General features: G+C 35.3%; 4 protein-coding genes and 2 long non-coding RNA genes across 10 annotated transcripts in view; 1 reads left to right on the top strand and 5 right to left on the bottom strand.

Moving 5' to 3' along the window:
* Positions 1-113, bottom strand: part of LOC109125126 — a 5,913-nt gene extending 5,800 nt beyond the window's left edge. Inside the window, exon 1 of the mRNA XM_019241756.1 lies at positions 29-113. Within this exon, the coding sequence (XP_019097301.1) occupies positions 29-113 (85 nt within the window). The remainder of the gene's footprint in view (positions 1-28) is intronic.
* Positions 1,357-1,920, bottom strand: LOC104768850. Its single transcript, XR_764288.1, has 2 exons — positions 1,864-1,920; positions 1,357-1,757 (listed from the first exon to the last, which is right to left on the bottom strand). It is a non-coding gene; the product is annotated as an uncharacterized LOC104768850 (long non-coding RNA).
* Positions 1,935-6,367, bottom strand: LOC104768851. Of its 4 annotated transcripts, none has more exons than XR_764289.2 (7): positions 6,189-6,367; positions 5,700-6,093; positions 4,029-4,166; positions 3,012-3,806; positions 2,334-2,892; positions 2,127-2,182; positions 1,935-2,026 (listed from the first exon to the last, which is right to left on the bottom strand). It is a non-coding gene; the product is annotated as an uncharacterized LOC104768851 (long non-coding RNA). The 4 variants fall into 4 exon arrangements; XR_764293.2 differs by having other exon boundaries at positions 6,017-6,093; positions 6,189-6,366; XR_002036867.1 differs by having other exon boundaries at positions 5,700-6,365.
* Positions 7,835-8,765, bottom strand: LOC104768849 (nuclear transcription factor Y subunit A-10-like). Its single transcript, XM_010492915.1, has 2 exons — positions 8,634-8,765; positions 7,835-8,548 (listed from the first exon to the last, which is right to left on the bottom strand). The coding sequence occupies exons 1-2, from the start codon at positions 8,757-8,759 to the stop codon at positions 8,240-8,242; spliced, it is 435 nt and encodes a 144-aa protein (XP_010491217.1). The 5' UTR covers positions 8,760-8,765; the 3' UTR covers positions 7,835-8,239.
* Positions 11,360-12,067, top strand: LOC109131389 (the record flags this gene model as incomplete). The annotated part of the gene is made up of 3 exons (XM_019242297.1): positions 11,360-11,642; positions 11,726-11,953; positions 12,041-12,067. Coding segments are annotated over exons 1-3 (462 nt in total), but the record flags the coding sequence as incomplete, so codon positions are not given.
* Positions 13,037-14,330, bottom strand: LOC104768848 (nuclear transcription factor Y subunit A-10-like). Of its 2 annotated transcripts, none has more exons than XM_010492912.2 (4): positions 14,133-14,330; positions 13,687-13,958; positions 13,408-13,499; positions 13,037-13,314 (listed from the first exon to the last, which is right to left on the bottom strand). In XM_010492912.2, the coding sequence occupies exons 2-4, from the start codon at positions 13,877-13,879 to the stop codon at positions 13,219-13,221; spliced, it is 381 nt and encodes a 126-aa protein (XP_010491214.1). In that variant the 5' UTR covers positions 13,880-13,958; positions 14,133-14,330; the 3' UTR covers positions 13,037-13,218. The 2 variants fall into 2 exon arrangements, with proteins under 2 accessions (XP_010491214.1, XP_010491215.1); XM_010492913.2 differs by having other exon boundaries at positions 13,687-13,955.

Here is a 14,687-nt window from a genome sequence, read left to right as displayed (position 1 = left end):
CAGGTTGAAAAAAACATTGGAAAAAAACAAGCAGGAAGAAGAAACATGTTCTTTCGATCAAGAGTGAGTGCAGATTCCAATCTCACAAGATTTTCCTCTTTTCGAACACACATTATTGGTTTTTTGACAGAAGCATTAAATAATAAGAGAATATTTTGCAATATTGTTTGAGAAAGTTTGCAAGATTTTATGAAAGATTTTATAAAATTAAGAAAAATAAATCACAAGATTTTAAAAACTTTCTAAACAATCTGTTAGAATCATTTATTTTAAAGTCATTGAAATTCTCATTAAATCATAAACCAATACCCCCTAATATGACAAATAGACGATTATGCAAAGGTATTATAGACAAACTTGTCTACGGCAATAACGGGCGTTAAATTGTTCACTGTCACAAACTTGACTACTAAACTGCTCTATGTAGGACACTAAGACATGAACAGGCTTAACTTGCCCATGTCAAAGGACGGATGTAAAACTTCTCTATGTATACAAATGACAAATTGTCCATGCATATATAGGGGTGTCAGAATTGTTTTGTCTATCGCCATTGTTGAGATCGGGAACGTTGGAGAGAGTAAATCCGACAAGGATGAGGCTGAAAATTATAGAAAAAACTTGTCGATAGCTCAACAAGTAAAGATTTTCTGGTTTGAGAAAAGGGCCTTGGAAGGGAACCATATAAAATGTTCTGGTTCTTAGCATGAGAGGATGTACAAGTTTAGACCCGACACCTTTTAATAATTCGAAAAGAAAAAAAAGATTAGAGAAGAAGAGAAGAATTTATCTATTTTTAGTTATCAATATTATGGTTTAGAGGTTGGATTTCAAAGAAGAAGAAAAAGAAAGAGAAAACTTAGATATTTGCCATGAACAATGCAAATCATTTCCAAATGTGTCATAATTCCTTAACTCTTTTTGGATCTGTTTATATCCATGGTATACCCTTTTATGAGAAAGACGAAATTAGTTTTGGTGGACAACATTTTTGGTATTCAGAAGAAAACTTTAATTTTCGGTAAACAACTTTAATCCTTGGTAGACAATAATTTTGGCTTGTTTTTAAATGTGTCATATTAATTTAAGTAGACAATAATTCGAATCTACTTAATGGACAATCAAACATTTTGAAAATGTAATACTAATATGACACATTTGAAAACTTTTTTCAGAAGTATGGCACATTTCCTTAAATTCCCAAATAGAAAAATACCAAAGCAATACCAATTTCATTTTACAGAATCGAAACGGTGTCATCAGATTTATTTGAGCTAAGAAGTTGTTTTGTAAGCTTAATGGGGTGGGCTCAACTTAGGCTTAGATATAGTATTGTGAATAATTGACAGCAGAAAATATGGAATTTCCTTTATTTTAAGATCCACAAGGGAAGCATAATAACAAATAAAAGAGAGAGGCTCTATCACATCCAGACAGTAAAGTAGTAAACACACACCAAAGAGAGCTTTGTCTTTTACTCCTGAGAGAGAGAGTCTTTCAACTCATCAGACGTCTTAAACTTATTTATCTAAAATAACCCGAAAGTTTTTAAACTTTGTTACCAAAGAATCAAGAATCAAATTTTATGGAAGTATTAGCCACAAATGGGGCCGCCACGTAAGCGGCGTGGGTGGCGGGTGGATTTGTCTAGTCCAGAAAGAAGACGAACAACTAATTTGCGTCCCCCGATGACGATGCCATTAAGTTCAGGCACCTTCTCTGCAGCGTCTTTTCCCTCAATATGCAATAGAACTGAGCTGTAAAAAATCAACAACAAAAAAGAGAGGCATATCTTTAGAGTTATGCACTTACACAAACTTGAAAGTTGAGAAGAAAAAGAAACACTAGGAAGAAGCCACAAACCGATCTGAAAAAAAGATTGGACTAATCTCTCCGTAAGAAGAGAAAAGTGTAGTCATTNTCAGTGATCTCTCCACATGAAGCGAAATGTTTTCTCAGAGCGCTCTCGACAACATCACGAGTAAGATCAGTGTCATATCCCGAAGCGAATATTCTCCCTATCTCACTGCAATTATTTTCATAATAATATTTATTATCAACGACGTGACAAAGAGAACAACATCTTTACACATTATTACATACCAAAGAAATTGATCAATTTTTACCGGCTTTTTGAAATGGCTGCATCACTACTATCCTTAAGTGACAGCGATTTCATCCCCTGATAAAAGGTACAAACGATCTAAATCAGACATTCTACTAATTAAAAACACAAATGTCTTACATACTTGTGAATGAAGAAATCATTACTTGAGAAACAGAGATTAAAGAGAGATCCTTGTGAAGAAAGTCATAATAATAAAGAAGATTACCTTGTTGACGGATTCGTCCATGGAGAAGTTGACAAGAGCGGCTTGCTAGGTTTTAGGCTCCGACTGATTCGTAAGGTGAATTTGCTGTAAAAATATGAATTAATAATTTAGGGATTTAGCATCAAACGATACTTGTTTAGGGTATCGTTCGTATATCAAACGATCGGGCCTTGTATTTAATTCCGGCCTGACTAAGCCCAATATAATCTTCTGGATTTTTTTACGATTTGGCTTGTTTTTTTTTTTTTCAACCAGCTTGTTGTTTTTTTAACCCTCGCAAATGGATAAATTAAAAAAAGGTTATGCGTTTGCTAAAACCCAATAAACAAACCAAAATACATAACTAAACAAGGATATTAATTAACCAAAGATTATTAAACCGAACTCTTTTTCCTGTCACAACATTTCTTCTATATAGGATCACTAATTAAACCCCCTCAACACAAACTCATATGACTGACTCCACCAAACCCAAACCCGTTCCCTAGGAACAGAACAACATCCGGTTTCCTTGTTCCACTCAGCTTCACAGACGTAACAGAACTGGTATCCGCATCTGCTGAGGATTTCACAAGACAAAAGAACCAAAATCAATATATATAATTAATTAATAAACAAATGTGCAACACATTATATAATTAATAACAAGAGCCATGAGTCAAGAGAGAGAGAGCGTACGAGCAGGTAATACGGTTGCAACCTCTATCACCATCATTTGCAAGCATCGTCTTGCAATTCCTGCATCTCCTCCATCCTAATCTCTTAGCCTTAGCTTCGTAACATCCCGCAGGAGATGTCTTATAAGTCTCTGTTTCACGGAATTCATCACATGTCATGTTATAGTGCCATTCTGTTCTGCAGTTGTCGCAGTAACAAAACCCACAGTCCATGCACTTTCTGGCTCCTCCTGACAGCTCAGCATCAACGAAGAACTTTTTTTGAATACTCAGTGATTTTGGCCTTGGGCATTAAAACGGTACATTCGGGTGACGCACAGTGTACTCTGTTCTCCCTTTTTCGGGTCATATGATCAAGCAGCGCAGCCTCCGAAAGATATTCAGTCATGTGTCTAAGCCGCACGGGATCCAAAACACCTTCACAATCCTCGCTCTGTAGTACCGAGTTGCAACCCAAGCTTGGGCACTTTACTGGTTTATGCCACTCTAGTGCCTCGTCGACTTGTCTCTTAATGCAAGCAACGCTGAAGCGGTGGAAACAACCAGGTTCCTCAAACTTGTCATCACATGGGACGTCTTCACAGCATATTGGACAAGTCTCCATGTAGACGTCACCTTCACGCCACCTGATCTGGGAAGCTATAGCAGCTCTGGCATGCTCAAGGGCAAAAGTGATGCCCCCACTGCTCGCAGATGCAGGAAGTGCTTAGCAAGACGAGAATCTGCTCTGAAGAAGAGCCACTTCCTTCACAAGTGTTGCTACACTGGACTCGTTTGGTTCAGCTGTACCTGTTACCTGTCACACATACATAGAAGAGAGAAAAACATTAGTCATAAAAAAACCTAGCAAAATTTACACACATACTATATATATATATATATACATATATATATAACCTAATCTCTAATAATAATAATAAGCATTGACTTGTCTTCATATAAGCAACATTCTATCACACAGATTCAGAAATAAAAAAAATTGAGATAAATCTAGAGTGAACAAGAGTTGAATCAATACCAGACTGCTTGTAAGAGTTGAGGTTGACGAGGTTGTTTTTCTCTTTGATGAACTGAACCTTGGCGTTACCTCTGCCGAACTGCTTCACCAAGAAACAGTTGTTTCTCTTGACGATCTCCCAGACCAGCTGTCCTGGAACTGTTGTCATTTCGAGCTAGGGATGTTAAAAGTGGGTAAAAATTCAGTGGGTACCCGAAACCCATGCTTAAAACTGGGTTTTGGGACCAGTTTTTTCTCTAAGAAATTAAATGGGTTAAAAATGGGCAGGTACCCAAAACTATAAAGTCTTACACGGGTTTACCCTATCAGTTATGGGTACCCATTGGTTTTTTTTTTCTTTCTAATCACCTATACTTTTTTTTTGTCAAGTCTAATCACCTACACTAAACCCGCAAAATCAAATTTTCCTACCAAAAACACAAAACACGAAAACTCGTTTTTCTCNCGTTTTCCTCCAAAACCGCAAAAACTCGTTTTATCGCCAAAACCGTAAAATCTCATTTTTCCGCCAAAACCGTAAAAACTCGTTTTTCCACCAAAACCGCAAAATTTTGTTTTTCTCGCCAAAACCGCAAAATCTCGTTTTCCCGCCAAAACCGCAAAATCTTGTTTTCTCGCCAAAACCGCAAAATCTCGTTTTCCCGCCAAAACCGCAAAATCTCGTTTTCTCGCCAAAACCGTAAAATCTCGTTTTCCCGCCAAAACTGCAAAATCTCGTTTTCCCACCAAAACCGTAAAATTATGTTTTTCCGCCAAAACTGAAAAGTCATATTTTTCTGCCAAAACTGCAAAATGTCGTTTTTCTACTAAAAACGCAAATTCTCATTTTTAAATATTTATTTAAATTTAATATGAAATAAGCAAATTATGAACAAAACTTTAGTTTTATCTAATATATAATAATAAATTTTGTTTTATCTATTTAAAACAAAACTCTTTAATATATTTGCTATTCTTTATTTAAATTATATAAAATTATAAATTTTTGAAAATTGTTACAGATATAGTAAAATACACAAAATACATAATATAAATCACATTTGGTATCAAAAAGTTAAAGATAAAATTATATATAATATAAAATGCAAAATACATCACATAAGATAAATAATTCGGGTACCCACGGATTTACTCACAAAACTAAAAACCCATTCGGGTTTACCCACTAGAACCTAAAACCCATTTGGGTTTTCAAACTTGGATTTTTTCTGGGCAGGTTTTTTTCGGGTTTGGGCTGGGCTGGGTTTTTAAACCCACGACAACATCCCTATTTCGAGCTCCTTCACTAATTTTGTGCAAAACGAAAATATTTATTAACAGAACATATATGAAACGATCAATCAAGGGCTTAAACAGAATAAAGAACGACCTAATTAACATTGAGAATAGAGAGTACGTACAGAGGGTACCTTGCTTTTGCTATAGTCACTAACAAAGACTATGAATGAGTAGTACTGCCAAAACACAAAGGTTTCATTCCATATACACACAGAATTAGATTCAAACCTCAATTGTACATTCTACTTTCAGAGATACAAGTTACAACCTATATAGCATACAAAAACAAAATCCAACAGCTAAACATGCACATCCTATATGAAGATCTGCATAAACAGCTATGTTAAAGAGAGAGTCCGATTCATCATAGTGCTCAAATTCACCGAAACTTACACGAACACAGGCCACAACAAAATTTCAGATCTGGCCATCATACTGATCTATACAAGCCAAAAATCTTCCTCAACTCAATCAAGCCGAAAATTTCAGATCTGGCCATCATACTGATCTATACAAGCCAAAAATCTTCCTCAACTCAATCAAGCTGAAAATTTCAGATATTGATCACTATCTTCCAGACTATATTAATATTTTGGGGATTTAGCTAATTTAGGTCTGAAGAAGTATTTATATCAAACGACTCTTGTTTAGGGCATTGTTCGTAAATCAAACGATCGCTGAAGACAAACGAGGAAGGAAAGAAGACTTACACAGTAGAAGTGACACAGATGGAGACAATATCAAACGATTCTTTCTGTTCTCCTTCAGCTTTACTATTGTCTTCCATCTGTGTCACCTACCGTGTAAGTCTCTTTCCTTCCTCGTTCCTAATGAATTAAAAGAATGAAAACTTAACTAAAAGAAAAAGACTTTGAATATTACTTGTGATTTTCTCTGTAGAAGGGGGAAGTGATGTAATGATGAAGCGCATCCATGTTTGTTTATATAGACAAATACTTTAAAGAGAACAACAAATTAAAACGTGTCCTTCTTACCTAGCTCTTTTCTTTAGCGGTGGAGATTTGTTGCAGTAAAGTTTTGACATTGAAATAGCAAAAAGAAGATGTACCCACATAATGAGATGTTTTGTTGTAATAAGGTAACGTTAATTGAATGGTAGTGGGCACAAGCACAAGTTGGTACTTTTTTTTTTTTTGTTCTCGTCAATGCATGAAATTATTGTTCACGGGTATGAAACTAGAAAAATAATGAACATATGTGGAGGAATTCAAGAAAGAGAGAGCTTAGCCTAGTACAAATAGCCAGGCTTTTACTAAAAGAGCTTAACAATGAGTATCACATCACATAATAAAGATATGTTTAAGATTAAAGAACAGTTAAGAGATTGAAAAGTATTTCGCAGCTGCATCTTTTACAAACACCGACTCTTCCACTTCTTGACAAAACAAGGGTCACATTCTTCTCTGATGATTCCAATATCTTGGTTGGTCAAATCTCCTATAAAAAAAAAATCTACTATATTTTCTTAGGAATAGTTATATTAAGGAACCCTTATGTTTTGTAGATTTAACTCCATAAAAAAGGTATAATGTAAAACTATATGAGTTCAAAATTATTCACATACATTAAAAAGAAAAATATTATTCTTAAATAATATATTAGAAAACCTTTCATTTTGGTTGATTTTCTGGTGAATATTCCAATTTTTTCTTATGTTTAGATTATTTCTAAACAAAATTAATTATTTTATAGAAGATATTATTTTAAGAGTCTGGTTAAAAAGATTTCCATCCCCTTTTTTAATAAAAGAGAAGTACACAACATAATTTTTGTAGACTTTATATTTTTAATAAATGATTACAAATAGTTATAATTAGGTTATAGATAGGTTATAGATTAATCTTTATATTAATATTAATCGGTTACACTAAATATTAGGGATATTTCAAATTGATAATTGATATATTAATGGTAACAAATAAAATCATGGATATTCTAAACTGTATTTTCGGATGATTTTAGTCCTATATCACGTTGTTTCCAAAGATCTTTAAACACAATATTACAAATTTATTTTCTACAGATTTTATCGATAGACCACGACGTTAACCAAAGATAGATTACAAAACTGATAGATTGATTGGTTACAAGTTAAATAGTGGGTTACAAGATAGATTATGAAATAAAATTTAACCAGTGTTATAACACGGGTACTTATCTAGAATCATTAATAATGTAAAACTTACAAAATATATGTCTTTTTTTAAGCCTTCATATTTAGCATATAGTTTTATTGCATAATGTATTATCCAAAAAAAACTTTTAAAAACAATTACATAAATTATATTTTATATAAAAATTACAATAAAATGAATTTTAACCTGTGCTCTAGCACGGGTCTTAATCTAGTTCATAAATAAAACAAAATACAAATAATAGTATTATTTTATTGAAAAATCATGATAAGAGTTTATAGAGTTTCTCACACATGTATCTTTTGAGGGGTTCGCATTCAATTTTTATAATTCATAAACAAAGAGCATATACATACATTATATATATATATATATCAGTTAGATAGTTTCTCTTTTACATAAACCACATAAACTTGAATTCTTACAGATGTTTCATAAACACACACATTAGTTGGAACAAGAGGGGTAGTATAGCAAACCCATCATTGTTATTCACTAATTTTATTTTTTTACTTAGAAAACATAACCCAAGTTTTCTTCACCAGTTCAAATCTTATGAAGATGCGTTGAAGAAAACAGACGAATAAAACACCTTGATGAAGGATGAGCCAAAGATGATTTGCCTGTTTACAGCCAAACGGATGGTACAAGGACCAACCAAGGAAACTCATTATTCTTTTTTTCAGGACACAAGTTCTCTCGTCGTTTGGCTGAAAGATAAGGGACAAGATAAAGACCTGTGAACCAAAACCCCCAAGTTTTGTCCCTATCTGCTGATCATGTATTAAGATTGTAGCAGCCAGTATCCACTGTTGCTGCATTCCACTTGATAGGCATGACCATGCCACTAGGAGTATAGACTGACGAACTTAGAAAGTAATCCATACTTGTAACTTCGGATCCCGAGAGATTTGGCATGTTTGCTTCCCTCGATGACTTCATGGTCCCGCTTTCCGGATGAAAGACTTCAGAACTCTGAGAATTGCTCGGCTTAGTTGCATCAACTTTCTTGGTGTTCAAGAAACGCCCACCAGATCCTCTAGGACGGCGCATAGCATGGAGATGGCGCGAGTGATGAATATATGGCTGCAACATCATAACGTAAAGCAACATTTTCGAATATGAATATATATTGAACAAATTATCAAAAACTTCTCAATAAGTTAGTTACCTTACGGCATCTACTCAGTTTCTCAGCCTTTGCTCTGGACAGGCGTCGCCTAATAATTCCATGGTACTGCTTCGCATTCACATAGATGGTACCATCCTCTTCTGTCTCCATCTTTAGAGGCAGCATAACTCGACCAGACACTACAAGAAAACAGTCAATTAGCGACTACAAGTAGCGACTACATTTGTAGTCGCCAAAAATAACGACCAGATAGTGACCACTTTGCGACTATGTTGTGACTACAGTAATTTACTCGCCAAACAGTCACTGCTTTACGACCACATTAGATGGTCGTAATATAGTCGTCAATTTAGCGACTATTCTACGACTCATTCGGCGAGTCGTTAAACAGTCACCGCGTAGTCGCCAAATAGTCATAAAAGACAGTTAAAAAACGTGTTTTTTCTGTGGGGGCCAACTGATATTGAGTAGTCGCCTATTAGTGGCATAGATGTAGTCTTTAAAAACAAATTGCATCCATTTGTCATCTCATGCCAACACAATTGTCTTTCCTTCCCCAAAAAAAAATGTAGATCAAAAAAAAAATTTGACTTTATAAAAACTTTTATTTTCTCCAAAAAAATATATATATAGTTCTTAAAAAAACACAATATATATATATATATATATATATATAATGGCAGGAAATTTTTCATTAGAATTCGAATTAGTGGGGTTGGACCAATTCTCGTTTGGAAGTAGCCAAGATACAGTTCAGAATAATGGCGGTAAGTTTTTCTGTCCATGTAGTGTTTGCAAGAACAATAGATGTCTCTCGGGTAGAAGAGTTATGATGCATCCGTTCGATGCATTTTTTAAGAAGCCTATCATTTTTTTACTTTTATTCACAAACAATATTTGCATAGGATTTGTACTTATGAATATGCTCTATTTAAAGCATCTATATTGGTTATATATAGAATCTTTTCCTTATTTATTTTTTTGTTTCAATATTCATTAAGGATTAATAAATACTAAAATAATTTATGTGAAGATTTATTATTATAATTAAGATAGAAATTATATATAGAATAATATATTATAAACTCTAATCTTAAACTTATAAATTAATTCTTAATCTTAGAAATTATTGAATTTAGAAATTATTGAACTTAGAAATTATTAAATTTAGTTATATATAGAATTATTGAACTTAGAAATTTTTTTTGTTTAAGGTCATTGCATTAATTTAGGCCCAAATCTAGGTTAATTACCCAATTTAGGCCCAAATCCATTAACATTCCGTTAAAAAAAAAACCCTAATCTTCTTATCTCTTCTCATTCGAGACAAGGGTTCCTCGAGACAAACCCTAAAGCCGCAATCGACAGTCTCTCTTCACACTCTCTCTTCTCAATCGTCTTTCTCTTCTCAATCTCTCTTCTCAATCGACACTCTCTCTTCTCAATCTCTCTTCTCAGTCTCTTGTCTCAATCATCACACGATGCCTGCTCGAGGAAGAAAGAGAAAACTCGATCGTAATCATTCTCAGATTCCCGGAGGGTCAAGACTACGACATACTAATCTACCCAGTCAGTACGACTTCACGCCGGCAGTCCAAGCTCCTCGTACGCAGCAGACACCTGATGAAGTCCCCATTTTGCCACGACATTCAACGGAATCCCAGATCCGGGACTATCCTCCGCCTCAACAACTATTTCAGGGCTCCGTTACTCGCCAACCTCCACCTCAAGTACGCCGGTCTCCTTCAGTAGAAGTTAACTACAATCCAGCGACTCATGCAACTCTTCAAGATGACTCTCCGCCTTCTCCAGCTCAACGCTCTCAGGCTCGTAGTCATCAGACTCGTAGTCATCCATCGCATCCATCGTCCCAAGGCAACAACTTCGAAGAAGAAACTTCTACGGTGTTGCCGGAGCTCCAGGAGGACGTGGTTCGGGCTCTAAATGCCCTGCTTGTGGTGCCAGGTCGGGATAAGTTCACCACGGTCCTCTCTCCCACACCCTTACCGAACACCCAATGGTATGATTTTTCTCTCTTATCATGTATTTGTAATGGTGTTTTGTGAATGTTAGAAGAGAAATCTGTAGGTCAATGTTTATTTCGTTTGGTTTATTGTGTCTTTAGGATAGTGATTATGATTGTGTCTTTAGGATTGTGTCTTTAGATTCATGTTTATTTCGTTTATTATGATTTCGTTTGGTTTATTGTGTCTTTAGGATTGTGTCTTTAGATTCATGTTTATTTCGTTTGGTTTATGTTTATTTCGTTTGGTTTATTGTGTCTTTAGGATTGTGATTATGATAACGAGAGTAAGTTTATTATGATTTCGTTTGGTTTATTGTGTCTTTAGGATTGTGTCTTTAGATTCATGTTTGTGTATTCATTGCTTGTGTATTATGATATATTGCTTGTGTATTGAGATTCATGTTTATGTTTACTGGTTGAAGTATTGTTTATGTTTACTGGTTGAAGTATTGTTTCTTTTGACTCATTAACTGATGCCTCTTGTATTGTTTCTTTTCGAGGTTTACTCGTGACAAAGGGTCAAAACTTGTTCGGAAGATTACTAAAATTCTTCTAAACAAATTCGAAGGTCCCTTCTACAGCTGGACATGTGTGCCGCGGGACAAACAAGAGAGATACTTCATTGAGTTCGCGGTAAGGATATATGTCACATGTCTTCTTTTCACTTACAATAAGCCTTATGTCACATAGCTTTACATGTCTTCTTTTCACTAACAATAGCTCCTTTTTTCTAGAAAACCCACACCTGGGATCCTTTGATAACCGGAACTGTTCAAGCTTATTTTGAGAAAATCTGTCAAAAGCGGATCAAAGACATGGTTAGCAATGTGAGGACTAGTCGAGTTCAACCAACCTGGATTGGAGACACTCTCTGGAGCACGATGGAGGATTACTGGGACACTGAAGAAGCACAACAAAAGAGTAAAACCTACTCTCAGGCCCGTATGTCTGACCGTAACGGCCTAGGTCCTCATGTCCACCTCTCAGGGCCAAAGTCTTATCAACAGCTTCAAGACGAAATGGTTAAGTGTTATTTACTCTGTTATTTAACTGTTATTCTTACTTAACTGTTATTTTTTAAAGTTAATCTCTTATAACATTGCAGGTTGAGGAATTGGGAAGAGAAGTCCGACTTGGTGAGGTTTTCATCAAGGCACATACAAAGCCTGATGGTACATATGTTGATCGGAAGGCAGAAAAGATTGCAGGGACATATGAGAAGACTGTTCAAGAGAGGTTGTCTCAGCTCGAGGCAGAGTCTTTTGCTGTGTCAGATGGAGAATCACGGCCACGGGACCTCACAACAGAAGAATATACAGAAATTTTCCTGGAGGTAACTTTTTTAAAAAACCAATACACATTTATAGTCTTGGAGTTTAATTTGTCATCCTCTAACCTCCACTTTTCTCTTATTTTCAAGTCCACTGAGAAGGATTCAAGAGGAACACCTTATGGAGTTGGAAGCCTCAAGGACTGCCTTGTCAATGGAACGCATAAGCAAGCATGTGGCTCATCTACCTTTGTGGCTCTCGAAGAACAGTTGAAGAAAGCTCAACGCATGATAGAAGAACAGGCTGCTCAACTGGAGCGGCTTGCTGCGCATGATGAAGAACAGGCTGCTCAACTGCAGCGGCGTGATGCAGAACTTGCTGCGCAATCCAAAGTTATTGCTGCCCAGAACGGCAAGATTGACCAATTCTCCATCGTGGAAGATTTTCTGAGGGAATGTGATCCGCGGTTTCAGAAGTTTGTTGCAAGCCATTCAGCTAAAGAGACAACTCCAACTCCATCAACATCTGCTTAAGGTACTCTTCACTTCTAGCTCATCTTATACAATCATCTGGGATCATTTCTTTTTCTTTGTACCTTCATTTTTTCAACTTGACAGAACCTTAAGGTATTGTGTTATAACAGGGATCAATTCCAGATTTGAGAAGGATACAAGCAGACGAAGCTAACTTGGGAAACGATTGGAAGAAGCTTTTCTTGTTGTTTTCTTGATCAATGTTTTTTCTTTTTGTTATCTTTTGAACTTGGGGTTGTAATGAATATGATGTTTCTTTCTTTTTGTTAATCTTTTGAACTTGGGTTGTAATGAATATGATGATACTTAAGATGTGTTTTGTTAAGATGTGTTTTGTTTATGTAATATTAATTGTAGTTATTTTTATAATTGTTCAAATATAAGAATTAGATGTAAATCCAATTAAAGAGAATTTGTAAAACAAAATTCAAATATAAAATTAAAGATAAATCAAAATAAATATTTATAATATAAATATAAATATTTATATGTAATATTATTTAAATACATAATCGTAAAGTAGTCGTAAAGTAGTCACTACATTTAGTGACTAATTTACGACTATACAAATAGTCTTAATGTAGTCGTAAACTAGTCACTAACTTAGTGACTACATTACGACTGATTTACGACTGATTTACGACTACAAAAGATTGTCGTAATGTAGTCGCCATTTGGCGACTAAAATTACGACTATAAATTTTAGCGACTCTCAGTTAGCGACTACAGGTTTTAGTCGCAATTTGGTCGTAACACTCCTTTTAGCGACTAAATAATGACTAATAGTGTAGTCGCTATTGGCTTGTTTTCTTGTAGTGAGAAGACCTCTGAGGTCCATAAGCTGAAAGAACTCCATAGTATTGTTCTACATGAGGATGCTTTGTGTAGATCTACAATGAAAAACAAAACACAGCAAATACTCATCAACAGGAACAAAATCATAGGAATATAAAATTTTATGTCCCACTGCAAGAAAACTGTACCACTGGCCGAGCAAATCCAAACTCGAAGCAAGCTGCTTGCATCGTGAAAGCAACATGAGGCTTTGGCACATCTTGTGAACTCTTTTTACCACCTAAATTAAAGATTAGACAGAACATATAAGATTTAACTTAAAGCATTTGGTATTCATTCTGCAAGAAACAGAGAAGTATTGTTCTTCTTGCAAGGCTATTAACTAATATACGATGTTACGGTTATGCAATCTTAGAACCTTCACTAAAACACACTTAGAGAATTCAGAATGAAAGCTGAGAGTTTACCAGGTGACAAAGTGAAGAGAGTAGTAGAACTTTGTTTATCCACCACACCTTGTTCTGTCTCCGGAGTAACTGCCTTAACTTCGGCGAATGAATCAGAAGCGTCTCCGGAAAGGCTCTCTGTAGTCAACGGCTGAGATCCAAAAGCATTCCACCATGGAGTCTGTGGTGGCGACAAAAGTTCCTCAGTTTGCATAGCTTATCTCAAATAAAAGTCCAATGGAAAAGTGCAAAAAGAACCACAAGTCGATGTTGCTGCTGAGTTGAAAGATCTGCTGAACAAGGTTAAAAACAAAAACAAAAAAATCAGTAACGAGACATTAATGTGCAAAACCTAGACAAGATCCTCAGTAGATACTAAAGGACCCCCAAAAAAAGAAGAAGATGGAAGAATCAAGCAAATAACAGTCCAAATTTGGGGTACGAAAGCATAAGCAGAGTAGACTTACACAAGAGAGTGAAAAGCTTTGAGATTCCTATTAGTTGGGAGCCATGTCGGTTCCAAATAGGAAACAAAGATCCACAGAGAGAAGGAGAGAGAAAGAGAGAGATGTGTCTATGAGTGAACAAGTGTAATGGAAACAAGAGCTTCAGGAACCAATCACCTTCAACTTTCATGCGATCGAGAATTATTAATTATAAAATTTTACTTTAGTAGGTAGTGACATTAAAAAAAAAACAAAAAAAAAAAATAGACAGAATTATTGCTCTAGTAAACTGTAGTAGCGTTGGCTTGACGTGCTCTCTCCACAAGCTACAATGATCCCACAACACTTCATAATCATTTTCGTACCAATCTCCATCAAGTAAACAGTAGTAGTACTACTGCGTTCTCGTCAAGTTTCATTTTTGTTCCCTTCTGATAAAAATAGGTTTTTATAGGCCGGACCGGAGAAATAAAAAAGACAAGGGAGAAATAAAGTTGTGAAGAAAACTATGGGTCGAATTATAAGCCCAATTTGAAAAGGCCCATTGGAAAAGTATTAAAGGTTCGATCTTCCCGG

This window comes from Camelina sativa, chromosome 20 (assembly GCF_000633955.1).
Source record: "Camelina sativa cultivar DH55 chromosome 20, Cs, whole genome shotgun sequence".
Lineage (NCBI taxonomy): Eukaryota > Viridiplantae > Streptophyta > Magnoliopsida > Brassicales > Brassicaceae > Camelina > Camelina sativa.
This window is presented reverse-complemented; position numbering and strand designations above follow the sequence as displayed.